The sequence below is a fragment of the Trichoplax adhaerens genome, genomic scaffold (assembly GCF_000150275.1).
Source record: "Trichoplax adhaerens TRIADscaffold_15 genomic scaffold, whole genome shotgun sequence".
NCBI classification, from domain to species: domain Eukaryota; kingdom Metazoa; phylum Placozoa; class Uniplacotomia; order Trichoplacea; family Trichoplacidae; genus Trichoplax; species Trichoplax adhaerens.
The window spans coordinates 1,546,204-1,559,961 of record NW_002060957.1 but is presented as its reverse complement, the minus strand read 5'-3'; the positions used below and the strand labels follow the sequence as shown (position 1 = coordinate 1,559,961).

The window sequence follows — 13,758 nt, the reverse complement described above, 5'->3', positions numbered from 1 at the left end:
CTAAAATGATCACCATTGCAATAACGGATCTCATTTGTTGGCTACCGTTGTATGTGGTTCTACTTCGGGCTGGATTTGGCCTAGGGTTGGATACTCACAGTTTACCATTTATTGCTATTCTCTCCTTACCACTTAATTCTTGTATCAATCCTATCTTGTATACTATATTTATAACAACTTTTATCAATACGGCGAATAATTGGTTTAAGATATTGGGTTGCTGTTTATTACTTATGAGATATTGTTGGAGTTGTGGTGAACGAATTGAGCATAATGAACGCTATCAAGAATGGCATAGTAAGTTGATTACGATCAAATTTAAATAATTTTGGATTTAAAAGCTAGCTCTAGACTACGATAGTCTATAAAGCATACATTCCTTCATTTTAATGACTAATGCTCTAAATGCTTTATTTTAAATAATATTTAATATCTTGAAGGTGTTGAAATCGAATCTAGAATTAAGAAGCACCTGGCGAAATCATGTTTAACTACCTCTCATCACATAGATAAGGTCGGCTCAAATACTATTTAAATTACCTGTACAGTAATAAGAATGCTAAATCAGTAATTTAAAATAAAATGATTTCCAAGAAGTAGCTGCTAACATTATTTTCACCTTTTTAAGTCCTGAGTGACGAAAAAATATCAAGAAGTGATCATTTAGAGTATTTATTTCCTGTCTCTTATATCTCAATAGTAGAGGTTATTTCTTTTAAAAATTCAAGAAGCTACTATATTCTTCTATTTTTGTATTCCCAAGATGCGGCTCTAAATGCAACATCAAAATCAATAGATTTGATACTTTGTTTTAAATTTGGATAGAAAATTGTATAAAGCTTTAAGTAAATGCAGAGATATTAATTACCGTAGTTTCTTTAGATTTGGATAGGTAGTGGGTATTCGACTAATTGAAAGACAATAACAAGGTCTAAGTTGAGGTTTATTGCATTTCTTGTCTATTTAACTACCGTTTTAAGTGAGTTATTCGCTCATTAAATGCATTATCAGTTGGGGTGTGAATTAGTGATGTTAGAATTAAATTGGATTTGACAGTTTTGAAATTTTTCCTTCGTTTTTATGCTATTGCTTTAACTATGAAATGTATTAAACAATTTTCAATTTGAAATTGTTAACGAAGTATTTATTTTTCAGACCCTTTATATCTAAGTACCTCCAGAATAGTAGTTTTTCCTAGGCTTTTAAGTGTTTCATTTATTAGAATAAAATAATTTACTTTAAAAAAAGTAGATACTGCCAAAAACTGTCATACGGTGAAAAATAAACTGTTATCATTTCTAAATTTATCTAATTTACATTTTTAAATAAGTTTAACTGTTGCAATTAGTATAATTTATCTGATTGATACGATCACAAATAAGTCATAAAAATCTATGAAATTTTCCGCCTGAAGTTAGAATGGCCGTTAATTAATTTATTCATTAGTCTACGGTAGATTGCTAGTTAAATTATAATAATCTACTTAAGCCTCACTAAAGTAGGGCGATAGATATCACCTTAATTTAAATTGGCTAGGCTATGCACAGTAAATATAACTTCGAGTTTTAAAACTGACTCTCACATTTATAGAGCTATTTATTGGTTGAGCAAGAAACAAATACTAAGGCCTGTCCGTTCGAATTATTAAAAATGTATTCTAAGGATGAAATAAAATGCTGGAAAAATGAGATGCAATTCTATATTGCTATAAAACGGCGTAATCTTAGGTTACAAAATATTGCCAAGTGTTTGAGGTTGATTAATGGTGGCAAATGTCAAATGGTAAATGATGAATTGGTCAACATCGATATACAGGGAAAATTGTAAATAATATTAGCCATAACGCAAAACTTAGAATTTTATTAATGCGTATTTTTTGAAATAATCTTGACTGATTGAAAGTACAGTTAACGGTTGAATTCGTGAGGGTACTACCTAATCATTTTCGCCATTTACAAGCTTTGAATTTTATTTTACTAGAATAACATGCTACGCAACTAAGGGGCAAAATGTTTCTATATTAAGTCATTTAATGGAACTTGAGTCCAAAATTTTACAACCAACGCAAATTTTGCAAATACTTAAAGATACTGCCTTAGCTGTGGATTCTTTACAATCGAATTTAATTGCACATGGCTTCATCAATGCTGGTGCAGTTTTTGTTGTTACAGAGCCAAGTGTAAGTTGAGTGAATTTAGTTAATTGCAGCATACCGATTAATTGGAGATGGAGCTAATATTTCACATCTATTTAGATCAGCTTATTAAATAAATGATGTACGAATTTTCTAATAAACTCACACTGCATAAGAATGTTTGTTTAATTGATGAAATATAATAAACATAGAGCGTGACAGCTAGGCTTGGTAGCTTTTCTCGCGTTAAAATCTACTGGAAAGATAAGAATTGCAACGATAATGGGAGTGAAAAGACTCTAGCACTTCATCAAGACGTAATTGATTTTGGCCATCTTTCTGAAACACTGTCTTTATATTGCTGTAAGAAACTTTCAATTTCTACAGAATCATTACCGGAAAGTGAAAACAATAATTATCAGTGGCAAGCAGCTAAAGAAGGAGTAAGGCGCGTTAATTACTAATTCATTCTAGCATAATTTTAAATCAATTTTGTTGCACTAAAATTCATTCTTCTTGATAATTCGATGCAATATTTATGATTTTTTAAAATTAGACCCCAACTCTGTGACAGCTACAGCAATTTCTACCACAATTAATACCGATATAAATGAATTTATTAGTTTCGAATACACCTAGAGCTGCATTTGTAGAATTATGTTACAGATTATCCTCTTTTATTACTTCTAGGCTGCTATACAACACAGTTGTCACCATTTTGCAACGTGACTTTATCATGTTTAACGGTTGTTCCGCTATAAGGAACCAGTCTAAAATTTCTTTACTATGATTATATGTACTGGTGAACTACCCGTTCAAACTAATGGAAATTAAACTTTAAACCAAACACACGCTTAACATTTGAGTTGATTCTGTAATTTGATTGAAAATATTGCTGATTCATTGAAAACATGAGCCGCTTCTAATACAATTTATTATAGAATGCCTATTTATCTAAATCTTTCGAAGACAAACTCTACTTAATCTTATCAGAACCCCCAATCTAATTTAATATGATTTTGATCAAGATGGAAATTAGTTTAAAGGATTGCTCTTTGCAATACTGTCTACCATATCGTATTCTTATTCGACTTTTCACGATAACAGTTAAGCAGGTTAATATTAAGATAAATAGTCAATTTTATTGCACTCAATAAAAAAAAATGCGTAGAAGCTATCAGAATAGAAAAACAGTACAATAAACCAATCTATTTCTCTCTACATTACATATCTAAATCTTGATTATCGTATTCATCGTTTCTTTTTCAGTTAATTTATTTTATCTTTTGTCTTGTTTATCATTTATTAACCATGTAGTGATTTCAAGAATCACTATCGCCCACTAAGGCATCTTATGTTTATCATTAATTATGTATTTCTTAGACCATATCTTGTTTTACCTCTTTACTCTTGTTATCAGTGGACATCATTCATTGTTTCACTATTAAATAAGGAACCGTTACTAAATATTCGTGAAGCCGTACAATAAACTTACTTTGACAACATAGTGCAGATTATTTATTGAGCAGTTTTATTTTTATGTTTTTGTACCATTTTTTGTTTATTGTACAAATAAACTGATAGCTTAATTTGAGTTTATCTGTTCTCAGCTAAATAAGGTGAAAGACGCAATTTTAGGTTATTAAGGGGATGAAAAGTTATCTAGTAAAGACATCATACATTCCATACAGATTATAGTTAACACCATGGAGAATTTGAATGCAGCCTGCTAATATATTTAGTCGAAAGAAAGACAAAAACTTTACTACATTTGTTAAATATTATAGCTACCTTTACTTACTTACTAAATATAAAGTGTTACTTATGCAACCTAAACATTTGATGTCTTTAACCAGATAAAGTCTTGTTTGAAATAATGTCTGTTGCTATAGTGTTATAACCTAAATTCCCTTTATTTTTCTCCGTAGAAGATCATTTTAACAAGTTTGTTAATTATGGGCGGAGATTATAGATTTAATGTCTTCAATTTCTGGTGAAATTATAATTATTAACGTTAGAATAATATGTAACCACTTTACAACAATAGTTATAATTAGCTAATTTATCTAAAGTAATATTAGCTTGTATGATTTAAGATAAGTAGTAGTATTACCGTACAAATCATGGATAAATTGCAGTGCGGTTGCCCATTTATAAGAATATTATAATTTTTATCGTTATAATTATTATGAAATATCTATTATCATCAAATGAATACTCCAATTTATTGATTATGTTAGATATAGTTTAAAGATGTACTGATATATGGCGTGCAGTAACAACGTTGTAGTTAACCTGTAATTACAGCATTTTGTATACTTAATAAATGATTTAGAGCAAGCAAGAATTCGCTGCCAAATAATTTGTGACCAAATATATCTTCAATTAGAGTAATAGACGTATTAACAATCGCATTTCTAGTTTTGCCGACTGTTAGTAATATTTAATAATACTGGTGCCTTGTTTGATTGCTTGCAGTAGTAATCATGAAAATAGAATCACCTAAACAGTAATAGAGTACTGGAATAGATCTTAGCTAGCTAATTTAATCAATTAGGGCAATAATTTGTAATTGCAATATCCATAATAGAATCTTTCCGCGCAATTGCTTCGATCAGAAAGATATTGCAAAGGTAAAATTAAATCAATGAACTATAAAATTCACTGCAATGTATTTATCCAATTCAACTTATGCTATCTTCGAATCATCTATAATTTGGCCCGTTAAGCAGCATATATTAAAGCCATTTATCTGTTTTGTTAGTTTGTAAGTAAGATCGCTAAATAATTGTGAAAAAACTACAAGAGCGTTTTGTTGAGCATATTCAGATAAAATTTTATGCATTCAAAGGAAAAATGCACGATGCTATATTTTGCAAAATAATGCCGAATGTTCCTTTCTCAGGTAGTCGTTAGTGGGCCAAAAATGATGTATCTACGATGATGGAGTATAACATATTTTTTAAGGTGCTTGAAAGTACAATTTAATAAGATTTCTGAAGTTAATCCCGACGTGTCTATCTTTACTTTACTAAATGTTAAAGACCCTTTATTATAAACCTAAACTTAAGACGCTATCAAAATACAGTGGCGTACAACTGATTATCTATAGATGATAATTTTGTCAATTAATTAGACTTTAAATTTATCCGTTTGTCAAGAACTTGGTTAACCGCGATTATACTACATAATCGAGCTCACTTCCTTGCATATCTTTATGGCATAGTTTTTATTATTAATATAAACTTGATTTATTGCCAGCTATACGATTTGAAATACCACATATGTACATAGTTGTGCCAACCATAATCGGTAGAGGTATTGTTATTAACATACTCTACATCATTGACAGGCCTAAAATTAGGGCGGTTACTAGTGGTCACTGTTACATTTGAAAAAATATCAATTATATGACCTAAATATAAACTATCGTATATCCTCGCGGACTGTAAATTATTCGGAGAATTACTATCTTATCCAGTTTTACATAAGCAATACTTTTCTTATGTTAGCATCAACGATATTATATATCGAGCGTTTGATGTGTGTTCTTTCTCTTAGTAAATTTTTCCAACGTATCATATTCAAGGTGATACATGAAGTAAATTGTCGAACAGGCTATGTGTGCTGCATAAATAATATAATTAATTGTAATGAGATTATCCATATATTTAGCTAGCGGTTGATGAGAAGAAATGGCATGCCTCTAGCCAATAACTGGACGGAAACCGTGATGGAAGTGACACTAAATCATCTATAATGTGATAAATGCAGATATGCGCTTTTAGTATCGAATAGTATTCAGAAATCTCTCGCTGTAGCTAACCAAAGCTAAGTAAATCTGATTAAACCTTTCTTTTCCTCCGTCTTCTTTTCTGACCCCTTATTCTTACATTGGTAACCCTATAAGAACGAGGTGTAAATTTTTTTAACAGCAATTATACATTTATTAAAAAGTGTGGAAAATATTGAATAAAGGAGATTTTACGGTAATATATTCTGCTAAGAAAGAGCTGCTACTTTCTTGATCCAAAATAGCTTTATTATCATAATTTCTAAAGCATAAGGCCATTAACGTTGGAAACAAAACATCTTTTAACCTAAGTTCATTAAAAGAAAGCTTAGTGAAACAATGCGTTCTGAGGGAACGAAGTCTAAACTATATCTACCAACCAAATTATCTAATATATGTCAACTAACCGAGATTATTAATGATAAAACTAACATAATTACCTTGGATTACTAAAGTAGTCAAAAGGTAAAGCACAAAGTAATTGAAGAATGGTTGGGCTACGACTAGCTTGAATAAATGTTTGATTGTCGTTGTTAAGAATTGAGTAGTATCCAATGTTCATAATAATATCTTGCAATAATGCATCATCCTTGTGAAAACTGAAATGCCTATAGGATAGTATTAACAATGTAAACAGATAACTTATTCAGCTTCATGTACATTTTTAATTTCTCTCCTTATACCCTTAAGGAAATAAGCGTTAAGAACACAGTGTAAAATAGCTAATCTACTAAACATATCTTGAGCAAATTTTAAATAAGAAATTTAAATCGTTATAGCTGTCACTTAATTATGTCTAAAAAGTAAATCTATGTCGAATAATCTGTAAAAAATCAGTTAAATACCATAGTAAATAGACCATAACATGACGATATTCTAAGGATATTCCTTCTTGGCCTAGAATAGACTATGATTGATTGCAATTCAAATAAACTTTTTTATCAGCTTTGAATCTGTTTTAATCCGTATCAAAAATTACCTGAAACAAATCTAGATCTAATACTGCAACACAATTCAGCAATTCAATTGAAGTCTTTATTAGATTATGAATACGAGAACATAACTTTGGAGGATCAGATGCTCGTCGTGGAGGACCATTTGCTAACAAAATAGCGTATAGCAGTGATACTGTTCCTTTTTAGCATAAAAGAATAGTTTGAGTGTGAATCCAACTTAGAGCCTTTCTCCCGCAAAATGCAGGTTAACATTAAACATGAATCTTTCGGTAGTTTTAATTTCAAGCTTAGTAACTAACCAACAAATTGTGTTTCTTTGAAAGCGGTTAACAGATTACAGTTATCTTGAAATTTTTTATTCTTGAATATTGTTCTTGGCCTTAGTTTAATAAATAATTCCGTAAGCAAAATTTCTCCTTATTTTGATTATCCTAATGATAGTCAACATCCGTGATAAGCATACCTTTCAATAAGGTAACTTGACAACTCGAGCAGAAATTTAATGCATTCGTGTGACAATTCTAATACTCCATTATCAACAAGTATAGAGTTATATACCAAGCCAAAGAAAGATTTTAGAGCATCGATAATTCCAACGCAAACAATGTAGCTGAAGCATTTATTAATAATAATAAAATAGCCATCAATTTTTACCTACGTTATCCCTTATTTACAAAGTTGTTTAGGGACATTAATTTACACACCTAATACAGTCCAATGCTCGTTGATAAAGCGATACATTTTCCGATATGGTCACACTCTTGCAGTCATTCCTTATCAAACTTGTAAATATCGCTGATAACAGACTTAAAAAATTATGCGCTATAGGACAATAAGGGGATAATTTTTGCTTTTGCTTCCCTTCGGAACTTCCCTTTCCTTCTAAGTTTATTACCTAATTTTAAATTACATTTATTTAGAAATTAATTTTGGAAACACTAATTTGTGGTAAGGGTCGTTAGAGTAACAACAATCCAATTTCATGTCTTTCAATACAGCTAGGTCAACGTAAATTTATTGAGTACCTCAACTCTGATATACTAGAGGGTATCTTAAGTAGCGATTGCCTTAGCCATAATAATAATAACAACATGTAGCCTACCTGAAATCTTTTCATTAAAATATCAATTAATGAGATCACTTCGCCACTTAAAATGAACTCCATACACGCGTCTAAATTGTCCCAACAAATGAGAATAACTACTTCCGTAAAGCCATTTACATACCTGCAACGCAATTAGGATTTCATACCGTTAATATGAGATGTTACATACGGCTGTTCGATCAAAACTGATCATTTTAATGTTAATATAACGCATGAAATTACTTCCTAAAGACCGGATTAGAGGCTTGATTTCCAAACATAGCTAACAGTTTACATATTAAAGTAATGCCATTATTGTTTTTGAAGGCAACAACTTCAGTCTTAGATATCTACAAAGTGACATTTACGTTTAAAATAAAATTAGTTTTAATCTACGAGTTTTAATCATTGCTTGTGGCAGGATAAGTTGATGGTATTGATAATGGTATTGATAATATACCTTTGACTTTAGTATCGACTTAAGTTCTCTTAAGCACTTTTCTATAAGATTACATTGCGATTGATTAAGTTCGGTGCAGTCGCTCACGGACTTGATAGCTTTTTCTAAATCTTTTATAATTTTGGTTGTCCTGCAGAATATTTTCCGGAAGTTAACATTTATCGATAATCAGTCATTAGGGATATTCACTGAAAACTTATCAGTGTTGTCCTACTTGGTTGAGTTTCCAGCCGTTAGTGCTTTTTTGTCCACTAGCTTCACTTTGGTTCTGCACATACAAACGTTGATAAAAAAATAAAGCTAGAGTAACAAATATGATCACTCTTCTCTATATATTACTTTGAATTTAATCTTTGCTTAATTTTCTTGGCTTTCTTTTTCCAAGATTGTTGTCGTAGTTTACTTTCATTTGCGCTTTGCTCATCCATATCGCTTTGAACGTCGACGATGTAGTTCATTGATTCCGTAAACTAAAATAACAGTGAAAAACATAGGAATGTTAATCAATGGATATTTCATTTTTGCGAGAACTTATATCAAATCGATGATAACAGGTACATCAAAAGCTTTATTTTTACAATGTCATCCAGGCAAAATTCTTTGTTATTGTCTCCATACAAAGCTTCTCTGTGAATTTTTCCTCGTAAATGGCTAAGAAGATATACTTCAGACATAATCTGATTTTTTATAATAAATATGTAGTTGTTATAATTAAGATTCACCTCTAAGCCAATTAAGGTATGCCTTGTTTTCAATACAGAAATATTGACATAACCAAGGCGCCAGTATATCACATTAATTGAATATTGAAGGCATTATGGCCAATAAATGTATAAATGTACATGTACCTGAACTTTGCAAAGTGAACAAAATTTTTTACATTCATAGGGAGCAACGTTAGGAACATAATCCGAGGACATTGGACGATAAGAAGTAGCTGCCTACAGTATTAGGAATAACAACATTACACTTACGTCAAGAAACACTTAGTCTAAATTCTCGTTTTAGCTACGATGATATACGTATTAATCAGACATGCAAATATTAAATATAGAATTTAACCTTTTCTTTCTTTTGTTCAATTAACATTTCGTGCCGTTTGTTACTCTCAGTATGCTATTTAAATAGAAATATTCCAATATTTTAAGCATTTAGAGCAATGATTTTAAATCAGTGGACTTATTATTTTCTATCGGTAATGAAAGCTTATTCATTTAATAGAATGATATTTATGCGCACACTTTACTCAGAGACGGTAATTGTTTAACCTTTTGCTCAATCCTTTTTTGAAGTTCTTTAGCTGAAGTTGCTAGAGCAGCATGGAGCGCTGATTTTTTTTGTTCTCGGTCGCTACAGTGAATATTTATAGAATTGATACGGCGTAAACTTTTTATGCAATAATTTACGGCATAGATCTTATCGCGGTAATAATTCTACCGTGCTTTCTCCTTCAGGGCATCACTTCTAGCCTTATCACGTTCCTGCCGTTGAAGTTCTACTTTGGCCTCCTAAAGGTAAGTTAAAGCGTTTCAATAAGTCAGCAAATTGAAAATTTACCGTGATAAGTAGGTCCATGCAGAGTTACTATAGATTGTTTGAACAATGTTAAGAATTGTTAACACCTTTACCTTTTCTAATTTTTTTAGTCGCAACTCTTCTAATTTAAATTGCCTTTCGGCTTCCAAGGCACGTCGTCGCTCCTAAAATGTATAGGATCATAGATAACTTAGTTAATCATTGACAGTATTAAATTAGGTCAAGATATCTAAACTTTACTCGAACTAACCAGCGCAGCTTCTTCCTTTGCAGCTTGTTCTTCGAATTTTCTTTGCCTCTCGGTCTATCGAGTTACATTAAATAGCAGAAATTGTACTAGTAATTCAAAGTTGACAACTGCATTACTTCATTATTTAAGATGAATTCTTTTCAACCTGAATGTCCTTCAAACGTGCTTTGTGATTCTAAGAAATATTTTTGTATCATAAATTGCAAATCAATACCGTTTTATCAGAATTAGCAGTAAGTCATTGAAGTGTTAAATTATGATTACATCATTCGTGCTCACACCTGATGTCTCGAAAATACTTCAATCCTCTTATTTTGGGCTTCCAATGAATTAATAAACGCAATCTCACTAATCTGTAGAACATGATTTACATTATAGTAATAAATATTCAAGCACACGTATGCAAACTACGTAGATAATTCACGTCTAAGCGCTCTTATTAGACATTGCATCTTTAACTGACTTTGGCATCTTCTTCCTGAGCCTTTCGTACTATTTCTCGTAGTTGATCAAGTCTCTTTTGTTCAGCTGTTGTATGCTTCTTTTCAAAGTATTCTTTCTTTTGTCGCTGCATCTCTTCTTGCTGCTGTCGAATTTTTTTCCCCTAAATATAAAATTAGTAGTATTTCATATCAGTATTTCTACAACAATTCGTCATAATCCTAGTATGAATTTTGTTTAGCACTAACAAAAATATACCTTTTCTAAGGTTGATTTTACTTTTTTTAATCTTTCTTTTTGATTATAATTTCTTCGCTCCGCAGCTTTCATCTATTATGTGACGTCATGCATATGTTATTTAATCGATGTAATTTTTATCAATTTAAATAGCCAAATAGATGTTTATAATATATGACGGAATTAAGCACATCAACTGCAGCCAAATGTATTACTGACTTGGCGTTCGTCTTGAATTCGCTTAGTTTCATCAAGAGGTCTGTAATTACATCGATAAGCAATAAAATGCTGATAAGTCATGTATACTGAATCAATTTTATAGCCAATAATATGGTAGCTTTCAGTTTATGGCTGTTTTAATTAACTATTAAATGCTAAATTTATTAGAATATACCTTTTCCTTGGGGACGACAGTTTTTGATGAATTTCAATGACCCTACCTGGAGGTCTAACATTGGAATCAACATCTAGAAGTTCCATTCTATCTGTCAAACTGAGATTTCTGAATTCGTCTTCAATAAAAAATAGCAAACTTTACTCCAGGATCTTAAAATTCATTTCACCAAAGCAAGAATAAGTCATATATTATTGATAAACTACCATTGGCTTCTAAAAATGGGATAATGTCTTCATCGCCGTAATCATCCTAACATCGTTTAGAAACGCCGTCACATTACTAGGCCATAATACTGCATAAAGTATTTAAATCAAAAGTAAAGTACACCTGAAGTTTTTGCAAGTCTGTTTCATTTCTAACAGAATCTGATTGTTGGTTACTCCCTGTAAGAAGATTCAGAAAATTGACTTCAAAATTGATTATTTGATCATATAATCAGAAAGCTAAATTATATTTTTACAATTTGAGGTCATTATACAGTTTCAATAATAGGCAAAAATGCAAGTAATATCTTACGGGTACGCTTAGATTTCCCGTGGTGTACGAGGGTCCATTCACCATCGTTATCGATAGAATCATTGTCTTTTTTTGTTTGCGACTCCGTAGTTACTACCTACAGTATAGCAAAATGTCTAATTTACTGTCGTCGCTTACTAAACTGAGATACACATTCTATTACCAACATTCGAATACATAATTTTCACTATGATAATTAAGAAACTAAAGTATCGGTTAATAAAGTAATGTATTAGCCTGGTAAAAAAAGAAACTGAATGACTTTTCGTACCTCTTTGATAACACTGCCTTTATTTTTCACTCTATCAGCCCAGGTGGTCCTTTCGTGTACAACTTCAAGGCGTGGATTGCTATCATCTTTGGCTAATGGCATTTCTACAGCAGCGTTCTGTTGTCCATCGCTTTCTTTTATGTCAAAATTAATTTTCCGGGCAGAACCCATTGATAGTCTGTTACTGCTACTACTGCTAGTACGTTCTGAGCTTCTTCTACTACCATCCATAGAAAAAGATTTACCGGGAGAGGATTTTCTGACTTCCCAGGCTAAAGATGTTGGTCTATGAGGATATATTGAATCGATGGTTAAAACAGCATGTTACATACGCTTACACTTTTTACTATAGTAAAGTATAAAATTGTGTGACCAAAATATTTAAAAACAATAATTGAATACATACTTTGAATCTGCAACTTCAAATTCTGTTTGTAAGTGAATTCTTTCAACTAATGCATTAAAATCTTTCTTGCATATATCTAATGTCATAATGACTTCCTGCCGATCATATGCATATGAATTGTTTATTAATATTATGATATCAATAATATACACATCATTTCGCCATACTATCTAAATACGCGTATAATGGAAACTCTATCGTAGTTCATAATTACTTATAATTCAAACTTTATAACTTAGGTTTTTTGCATTGTTCTTTTGGTGCTAACTAAAGCAACCGAATTTCGTTATAGGCGTAAATACGTTAAGGTTACTCTGAGATGATCTTACGACACAAACTACCATGAGATTGGTTACCTGACAACCATTAATATTTTCATCATTCTCGCAAACGCAATAAATTTCATCAACAGCCCGATTTAGATTATCAAATAAGTAAGACCAATATCTTGCTTTTAGGTTATGTCTGCTGATAATACTTTGTAAAGAAGAGTCGCTGCTGGATTGCTGGTTGGTATCACTCTCTTCTTCCTCTGTCTATAATTTTGTTCCATAGGCATAACTAATTATTAATTTTCTAGCGAGTAAATTTAAAATACATCAACTACAGTAATGAATATGATATGAGCCGATTAAGTAACTTCTTCGATCATTTGTTTCTATAATGATGTTATTGTTAATGCTTGCTACTAGACTATAAAAATATTTATTTATTTTATATGAGAAATTATTTTTAAAAAAGTTGATGGATTACAATATCACTTATTGGGTTCGACACGAGAGGGGCTATGTTTATGAAGATATAAAGTTAGCTCTGTTCAATTTTTCATAGTTACAATCATTGTTTACAGGCTTGAGAGATTCAATACTTACTATCAAGTCCAATATTATGAACCTTAATATTGATAAAGATACCTCCGCCATTGCCATTTTGAAGAGACGTTAACGAAATATATGCACTGAAGGACTATATTGGGCCTTGCGGCAAATAATATGCAATAGGGCGAATATAATATGTATGATTGACTAGATGATTAATTACAAGAACATGGTTATCCGATATCAATTTAAAACCTAGATTGCAATTGTGCTTTTCGTATAATTCAACTATCTCTAATAGTTGCTACATATTTGGCTATCATTACGAGGTTAGGGTCTGCTATTTCCGTAATGAATCTAGTAGGGTTAGTCGAATGACAGCTATAGTTGAATTTGGTATTGCAATTGGATACTTGCTTGCTCAGATAATACGTTCAGTTGTAGATGAAATGGTATTTC

The 13,758-nt window shown here is 31.2% G+C and overlaps 2 protein-coding genes across 2 annotated transcripts; one reads left to right on the top strand and one right to left on the bottom strand.

The window, feature by feature from the left end:
- Positions 1 to 5: 5 nt before the first annotated feature.
- TRIADDRAFT_60497 (uncharacterized protein) lies at positions 6 to 3,623 on the top strand (the record flags this gene model as incomplete). The annotated part of the gene is made up of 6 exons (XM_002116470.1): positions 6 to 297; positions 441 to 514; positions 1,591 to 1,727; positions 1,981 to 2,179; positions 2,347 to 2,577; positions 3,555 to 3,623. 6 exons carry the CDS (start codon positions 6 to 8, stop codon positions 3,621 to 3,623), a joined length of 1,002 nt encoding a protein of 333 aa, XP_002116506.1.
- Positions 3,624 to 5,385: 1,762 nt separating this feature from the next.
- Positions 5,386 to 13,410, bottom strand: TRIADDRAFT_60496 (uncharacterized protein; the record flags this gene model as incomplete). The annotated part of the gene is made up of 32 exons (XM_002116377.1): positions 5,386 to 5,516; positions 5,986 to 6,037; positions 6,123 to 6,234; positions 6,368 to 6,535; positions 6,773 to 6,834; positions 6,907 to 7,061; positions 7,183 to 7,262; positions 7,347 to 7,493; positions 7,588 to 7,778; positions 7,986 to 8,109; positions 8,211 to 8,317; positions 8,428 to 8,557; positions 8,767 to 8,897; positions 9,006 to 9,104; positions 9,276 to 9,368; positions 9,490 to 9,543; positions 9,696 to 9,777; positions 9,865 to 9,935; positions 10,056 to 10,127; positions 10,214 to 10,267; positions 10,495 to 10,566; positions 10,677 to 10,817; positions 10,913 to 10,984; positions 11,111 to 11,150; positions 11,286 to 11,403; positions 11,492 to 11,537; positions 11,616 to 11,671; positions 11,805 to 11,901; positions 12,076 to 12,361; positions 12,482 to 12,576; positions 12,838 to 13,017; positions 13,354 to 13,410. The coding sequence occupies 32 exons, from the start codon at positions 13,408 to 13,410 to the stop codon at positions 5,386 to 5,388; spliced, it is 3,375 nt and encodes a 1,124-aa protein (XP_002116413.1).
- Positions 13,411 to 13,758: the final 348 nt, after the last annotated feature.